The sequence below is a fragment of the Otolemur garnettii genome, unplaced genomic scaffold (assembly GCF_000181295.1).
Source record: "Otolemur garnettii isolate 467f Iridium unplaced genomic scaffold, OtoGar3 scaffold00066, whole genome shotgun sequence".
Lineage (NCBI taxonomy): Eukaryota > Metazoa > Chordata > Mammalia > Primates > Galagidae > Otolemur > Otolemur garnettii.
Genome location: NW_003852461.1, coordinates 1,243,766 through 1,251,941, shown reverse-complemented (window position 1 = coordinate 1,251,941; position 8,176 = coordinate 1,243,766). Strand labels below are relative to the sequence as shown.

The window sequence follows — 8,176 nt, the reverse complement described above, 5'->3', positions numbered from 1 at the left end:
GGCCATTTTTTGGTTGCAGCCATCATTGTTGTTTGGCAGGCCCAGGCTGGGGATTCGAACCCGCCACCTTAGGTGTATGTGGCTGGCGCCTTAGCCAGTTGAGCCACAGGCGCTGAGCCTAAACTCCTTGATAAGTCCCCTCCAAGGCCCTGGTTACTTTGAGCTCCATTTCTCATTACCACTCCTAATACTTCAACCACGTCATATTATTTGCCTTTCCTGAAAAGAGCCACGTCCCTGACAATTGTGCTTTTGTGCACAGACTGAGTCCTTTGCAAAAGACTCCTATCTATCCTTCCGGTGTTGGTTCAAACATGAACTCCTCTGTGAAGACTTTCCTCCTCTCTGTTATGAATCACTCCTTTCCTCATTTTCTCAATATTTCAAATAATTGTCTCTAGTAAACACCCAATAAGCTATACTATAATTATTTACTTATGTATCTATGTCCCCATCAGACTAAGAGGTTCCAAGGGGGGACAGTACATCTCCTTTATTGCTGTGTCCTAAGTAACAGTCTAGTCCTTGGCACACAGAAGATGGGCAACATTTGTTTGTTAAGTGAACAAAGGGAAATAAAGGGACTCAGGTGCTACCCAAAGGACCAGGACCTCCAATTTAACCACCACAAGAGAAGAATCGAGGGCTGGTGGAACAGACCCTAGTGGTATTTACTTTCCCACCTTTTCTCTAGCAACTGAACGTGCTTAAAAGACACATTCACACCTTGACTTACAGGTAAGTCAGAGTGGCAGGAACTTCTCTCACCCCATTTCAGGACCAATCCTTTCATTTTAGCAGGCTCAGAGGTGCTCCTTAGTGGGTGAGCAAGCTTGGATGGGAGACTGCAAGCCTCCTATCCTTCAGCAAGTGCTCAGAATAGCTCCATTAGCGTTCATGGAAACTCTGCACATGCACCAAGGAGAAAACAGCCACAAATAACACAGCCTGCACGCCAAATCTGCAAAGCACATCTCTGCAATTATCTCACTTCCCAACTTCCCCACTGAAGCTAGAGAGCAATTTGATTTCAACTTACTCTGGGTTCCTAAGTTAGCAGAACTCTGGCTGCTTAGACAGGAGGCTTCCTACTTCCAGGCTCTCAGCCTACCCCAGCTTCTCTTTTACACAGCCTGTCAGCACAAACTGACTGGTTTCTCTTGGAATCGGTTCAAACGCCTTCACCTGATGCTCAAGACCCTTCAAAGCTGATCCTGGTCCTTACCTTCCTCTCCCCCTGCCCTGCTGCACATGTCCTTCACTCCAGTTGTACCAATCATCTTCTGGGTTTTCCCATACTCTGCCTTCTCTGTCAGGCATGTACCTCAACCACCCTTAAATTACTTCTGATTTTTAATACTGTACACAGGCATCACCTCCTCCAGGAAGCATTCCCTGATTGACTAGATGCCTCTGCTATACTCCCAAAGCAGTCATTCATCTATTCAACAAATAGTTATGGAGATCTAGCTTGTCCCAGGCTCTGTTCTAGGTGCTGGAGGTGCAGCAGAGAAAAGAACAAACACTTTACTTTTATGAAGCTTAAATCCTTGAAGAGGGGGAGAAAGACAACAAACAAATAATTGCGTCAAGGGGTAACAAATACTTGAGAGAAAAATAAGACAACAAAGATTATGAAAGACTCACTGGGAGGGAGTGCTGGGGTAGTCAAGGCCTGATAAGGGAAGGAGAGATCTGAATCAAGTGAGGACAAGAACGTGCAGGGAAGTGGGGAAACCACGCCGCAATCACAGCAGCAAGCGCAAAGGTTCTGTAGCTGGAGCCTGCTTAGTATGTGTGTGCAAAACAGCAAGGGGGCCAGTGGGACCACGGGAGGTGTGAAAAGGGGAGAGAATGTCAGGAAACGAGGTCAGAGAGGCGCCAGCACACAGATCGTATCGGGCCTTGTAGGACATGGTAAGGGATCGGGATTTTACACCAAGTGAGATGGAAGCCGCTGGAAGGTTTTGAACAGAGAAGAGCGATGATGGGTCTTATATTTTAAAAAGGTCACTCTGGCTACACTGTGGATAATAGAGTAAGGGGAAACAAGGAAGAGACAGACATCTGGACAGCCACTGACTTTACTGATTGGTTCCTAGGATGGACGAGTATTACTCTAGGCACTAAAGATACCCAATGAGTGAGACAAGGTCTCCGACTTCAGGGAGGCCAGATCCTGGTAGGGAGATGGAATAAGCAAACCACAGAACACGTGGATATGCACAGAGCAGTACAGGGCATTACGGGAGGGGTTGGAAAAGGAATAAGGTAGAGAGTAGATACCAGAAAGGGAAAATAGCACGTGCAAACACTCAGATGCTTCAAGAAACCTGCTACAATGAAGAACCACAGAACACGCCCTGTGAAGACGGAGGATCAAGTTTGGGGCAGGGATTGGAAAGAAGTGAGGGAGGAAAGGAAGGCAGGGGCCAGATCACAGATAGGCTTGCAAACCAACGTGTGGGTGTCTTTTATCCTACAGATGACAGGAACCCACTGATGGACTGTAATGAAGGCATGACTGGGATTTTCAGTCTTGATATGTTCGTTTGTTTATAGTGTAGAGAGGTAAATTCAAAGAAAGTAAGACTGGAGGCAGAGGGACCAGTTAGGAGGCCACGTGGTCACTGGGAAAGAGAGGATAAAGTCCTCAAGTGACAGCAGAGATAGAGAAGACGCAGAAGATTCTAAATATATTTGGGGAGCAAAACTGTCAGGATGTGGCTGCCTGAGGGTAGGAGAGGAAGGGTCTACCCAGGCTGACCTCCGGGGCTCCCAGCTGGAGCGCCTAGGAGAGGAAGGGTCTACCCAGGCTGACCTCCGGGGCTCCCAGCTGGAACCCCTAAGAGAGAAGGGTCTACCCAGGCTGACCTCCGGGGCTCCCAGCTGGAGCGCCTAGGTTGCCAGTATTGTCAACTAAGAGAAGACATTCAGAGATGTCCACAGGATGTCTAGGAAAGGCTGTCTGAAACTCAGGGGACAGGTCTGGGCTGAAGATACAAACTGGAGGGTCATCCACACTTACAGTGATGCCTGAAAAATTGAGAGCAGATGACATCAATCAAAGAGGAGCTGCACAGCCAAGTAGAGCTGGGTTTTGAATCCTAGACCCACCACTCACTGCCTGTGTGGCTCCTGAGTGAGCCACCTGTCTGAGCCTCCCTTGTCTCACCTGAAATCGGGTACTTTACCACAGTGCCAGGCACAGGCTAAGAGGCAATTATCATTCCAGCTCCAACAGCTACTCACATGGGAAACTAAGCAAGGCCCCTCCGCTCGGTGAGCCTCAGGGTCTCACTTCTAGCTGCCACTCGGCATCCACCCCACCCCATGGAACTCTGTAAATGGTGCTGAATAAACACCACCTAAAAACCTAAATCTACAACACTTAAGACAATAGGTGAGAGAATCAAACAGGATTTTTACAAAACGATATAAAGATCCACGTAAATATTAGTAAACCGTCTTAGACAACGTACTCAGCACTTAGAAGGCAGACGTGGTGTTAGCCTCTGTGCCCTGCACCCTGGCTTTTCAGCCCATCCTTTGTCCTGGATTTTAAATCTCTCCTTTTCTATTAGCGCCTTCCTTTCGGATTACAAACATGTCCCAGTCTCCCCTCATCTAAAAATCCTTCCTTGGGTCTTGCTACCTCCCTCGAATTCTGTTTCCATCACTCTTCAATTTCACCAACTGCACCCTTTCTCAACCCGAAACTCTTTGCAATGAACAAATCCCCCCTTTTGTTTTAGAAAAAAGGTCCCAGTTTATTATTACTTTAAAAAAGCAAATATCATTTACATAATTGTTCAAGCCGGCCTGTATAGAGATATTTCACTTTAAAATATATGTATGTATTTTTTTTCTACTGTGGTAATTCATTTCAAGAGAAATTTCATTATGTATCTTCTACAGAGCCCTAACGTGAGAGAGCCAACATATTCAAATAAACCTGGAGGTGTGGGAGGCTTCAGGCCAGTTCCTCATTAGAAGCCTCAGCATGGGGGCTCTGGAGACCACACAGAAGGTCTTCCAGGGAGAGCTGAAACGTTCAGATAAGTGAGCTCTGGGAAGAAGGGGTAGTCGGCTGGCTCTGGCAGGCTCACCCCTGGGGTAGAGCAAAGAGAACAGACAGGGGAGTTCTGAGAGGCACCAGAGCTATCTAAACTCAGGGGGATGGAACCGAGTGAGCAGCAGCCGTAATTGAGTTTCAGTTACCTGCAGGGTGGTGAAATAAAGTAGTAACTTCGTCTGCGTGACATGGGGGAAGTTTAGAGGTGTCCTTGGCATTCGCACAGTGAAATCCATCACCCTTTCCCCGTGATGGGTGATGGCAAGCGTATGGCGCTTCCCAGTGACAGCCAGCGTGCGTCCTGTTAGGCAGCACCAGCGCTCTACAGCTAATGAAGCGTGTTCTGCAGGCCGTCGTCTCCCAGGGCTCTCTGCATCCTCTGTCTGCAAAGCAACGGCACCAAGGGAAAATCCAGCACAGCCAGCGCCAGCCATCACCCAAACTCAAAAGCGTCTTTGAACGGCAGAGAAACCCGTTTGCTTCTCTGTCCGTCCCAGGGTTAGAATCATCCTCAGGTCACTTTTTGTGGGTCTGTACAAACGTGCCGACTGGCAGCGAGCCGTTCTTCACCTGAGCCCGGATTTCAGCTCGGTGCTTTAATGTGAAGACCAGGGCTCTCACCGTCCGCCGGTATGGCCCATTAATGAGGCGGGAGCAGAGATGAAACGTTTCCCGCTCAATATTTTCAACCAGTAGGTGATCCATCTAAAAAACAGCAAAATTATCAAATTAGGGCCTTGCATTGCATAAGGATTAAAAGCAAGAGAGGCTGGAGCACTCTGCTCAGAGGCCTCCATTAATCAACTGAATTTCAAGGACATCTACTTCCTGTCACAAGAGAAACAGGAAGAGCAAATTAATTCCACCCTGGCAATTAAGGAACAAGGCCATGTGCTTTGTGACAGGGACCTCATTCACAACCCCTGCCGGGTGGTAATATTTGCCATTATAACAGGAAACGGGCCTGAACTAAGCAATGGGTACTGGGTCCTGTACTTTACCAACCAGGAAACGAAGACCAAGGATAATAAATCAATATAACTGTTCATTTTTTTTGTTGTTTTTAAAGTTCCTTTAAACAAAATCCTTACAGCATTGTAGAAACACTGGGTCTGCATTCTTTTTTTTTGGACAAAGTCTCACTCTGTTGCCCCAGGCCAGAGTGCTGTGGTGTCATAGCTCACAGCAACCTCAAACTCTTGGGCTCAACTGATCCTTTTGCCACAGCCTTCTTTTTTTCTTTTTTTTTTTGAGACAGAGCCTCAAGCTGTCTCCCTGGGTAGAGTGCCGTGGCATAGCTCACAGCAACCTCCAACTCCTGGGCTCAAGGAAGTCTCCTGCCTCCGCCTCCCAAGTAGCTGGGACCACAGGCGCCTGCCACAACACCCGGCTATTTTTTTTTTTGGTTGCAGCCATCATTGTTGTTTGGTGGGCCCGGGCTGGATTTGAACCTGCCACCTTAGGTGTATGTGGCTGGCGCCTTAGCCACTTGAGCCACAGGCACCGAGCCTTGCCACAGCCTTCTAAGTAGCTAGAACTACAGGTGCCTGCTGTAACGCCTGGCTAATTTTTCCTTTTCTTTTTCTTTCTTTTTTTTTTTTAAGTAGAGACAGGGGTCTTGCTCTTGCTCAGGCTGGTCCCCAACTCCTGAGTTCAGGCAATCTACCTGCCTTGGCCTCCAAGAGTGCTGGGATTACAAGTGTGAGCCACTACATCTGGCCTTGGGTCTGCATCATAATATGTGGACAAAGTAGTTTATAAATCACTTTTCACATTTAATGCTCATAATTCCTATCACTTCATTTTACAGATAAGGAAACAGGTCCAAAGGTTCAAGGTCTTAGAGCTACTAAGAGACAGAACTAGGACTCTGCCCTGGACTCCTCTACTCCTAAGTTCATGTGTCTACCCTGTCATGGTACAACCGCCCCTCAACATCAGAGAGACCCCGGCAGGTTCAGTTAAGCCAAGCAGGCCTCGGGGATGGGACCTGTAGTAGTCTTGGGGTGGTCTGGCTCAGGCCATCTTGAGATCACAGACCTCATCCAAGGAGGACAGGTCTGGGACTTTGTCCACATGGTCTGGATCTGGCTGGGCTGCTGGTCAGGGCTCCCCAGCTCTACCTTCCTTTCCAGGCCCGTCTCCCACTATTCCAGCCCCCAGTCCTAACTCCGGCCCGGCCCCCGCACTGTCAGTCACCTTCGTGTACTGCTGCGCTCACATGTCCCCTTAGCAAGGCACACCTTGCCCCAACAAATGCATTTCTATTTCTATGTCAAAGCTCAGGGAAAAGTAAAAACAAAACAAAACAAAAAAGCCCTAGTGCAAAGGACTGAAAGGTCTTCCTCACGCTGCCATACTGTCCGGGCTCCCCTTAGTCACTGTCATAATACAGTATAATCATCAGTAGTTTGAGTTTGTCTCCCTTGTAGTAAGTTCCTTGATAACAAGAAATAAATTTATCTCTCCCTTCCCTTTTCTCCTTCATTTCCTCCACACCTCAGCTACCTATTCAGATATTTACTCAGCTTTTAGTAGTGTCAAGCTCTGTGCTTGGGCTGAGGAATAAGCAGTGACCAAGGCAGGATCAGACCTTGAGTCCGTGGGCCGCACAGACAGGCTGTGAGCAGGAGTGGAAGGGTCCCGCGTGCTGGGAGAGGAAGGAGCAGTGGGGGGAGCACAGCCCTAAGGAAGCAACCCAGCCAGGGAGGAATGTTTACCCTGAGACCTGGGGGAGGAACAGGGCCTGGCCGGGTGAAGTGGGCGCTTGCATTCTGATAAATTCACCAAGCTGCACGTATACGCTTTATTCGGGGTTCTGTACATACACTATACTGCTGTGTGAAAAGCAAAAGTTCCCAGAAAAGAGAAAACGTACCCAAAATAAAAAAGGATCATCTGTCATTGGATTAAATGTCCTAACATGACAGAGAGACAGACCAAAACAAACATAAAAAAGAAACTTGGAAGATATATGCAACAGAATAGGGAAGGGGACAGAATTGTGGGAGAGAGGGAGAAAGAGAGCAGGGTTATCCACAGAGAACGAATACCCAGGCCCAGACATCCACTCAGGTCTAGCAGACAAAGGACACTCAGGAAAGCCTGTGTTCCCAAGGGCTGACAATGACCTCCTAGGCTTGTGCTGGACCCAGCACATGGTTCTCTAGAACCTAGACTTCTCCAATTTTTCAGGGCTTCCTGAGTGGGCAGTGAACTAGCCTCTGGCCTGAAGCAGCCTTGGTACCACCCTCCTTCAGGAGGCTAGAAGGGCGCTGGCTGGCTGCCCAGCATTTGCCAGAAAGGTGCCTCATCCCGGTGTGAGGCTGGTTAATCACCAACTGGCTACAGATTCACTTAGCAAGACAGAGTCTTTCTGTTTTTCTTGAGGAGAGAGGTTATCAAGGAAAGATGGAGTATATGTGTGTGGTTGTAAACAGGTCATGGCTATTCCATCAACTTGTAGTACCTGTATGAAAAAACAACTCTGAAAAGGCTTTGGAATTGACACATTTCAGTCCCCCAATAGTAAACTGAGTTGCTAGTCTGAGTCTGGCCTGATCTTGGAGAGATGGAAAAAAGACACAACCGCTGCCCTTCAGAAACACACAGCATGGCAGCAGCTGACAGGTGCCGTGCCAGCACTTAGAGAGGAACAGAAAATAATCACCTAACAATTTTAAACGAAGACCATCAGAATGAAAAAAATGAAGAAAAATATCTGTGACATTAAATATCAATCAGAAGGGAAAATGATTCATCATACACAGTTGTGTGTAACAAGTCTACTGCAGGAAGTGAAGAATGCCTCCATCGTGTGACTGCCTCTGCAACCCACATCCATCCCAGTGGATGAGTCCTTTCTGCTGGGCCCTAACCTGGTGGTCCTTTAGATAAGCCCCTTTGGGTGAAAGGATGAGAGTCTCAGGGAGACCTTGAGAAGGGATTTTGCTGTGAGATAATCTGCCTGAATGGGAACAGAACACTGGGAGAAACCTGGAGATTTATTTAGGGACCAGATCCTCTTTCTTTCTCTCTCACGATCTGCCTGGTCACTTTCTCCCATGTTTTGCTCCTCTCCACAGGCCTTACCGACTACCA

The 8,176-nt window shown here is 47.9% G+C and overlaps 1 protein-coding gene across 2 annotated transcripts in view; it reads right to left on the bottom strand.

Annotated features, from left to right (window-relative positions):
* Window positions 1-3,555: 3,555 nt before the first annotated feature.
* The window catches only part of TCEANC2 (transcription elongation factor A N-terminal and central domain containing 2), a 53,084-nt gene continuing 48,463 nt past the window's right edge, over window positions 3,556-8,176 (bottom strand). For both annotated transcript variants that reach the window (XM_003793109.3, XM_023515127.1), the window contains exon 5: window positions 3,556-4,780. In XM_003793109.3, the coding sequence (XP_003793157.1) occupies window positions 4,592-4,780 (189 nt within the window). In that variant the 3' untranslated portion in view covers window positions 3,556-4,591. The remainder of the gene's footprint in view (window positions 4,781-8,176) is intronic.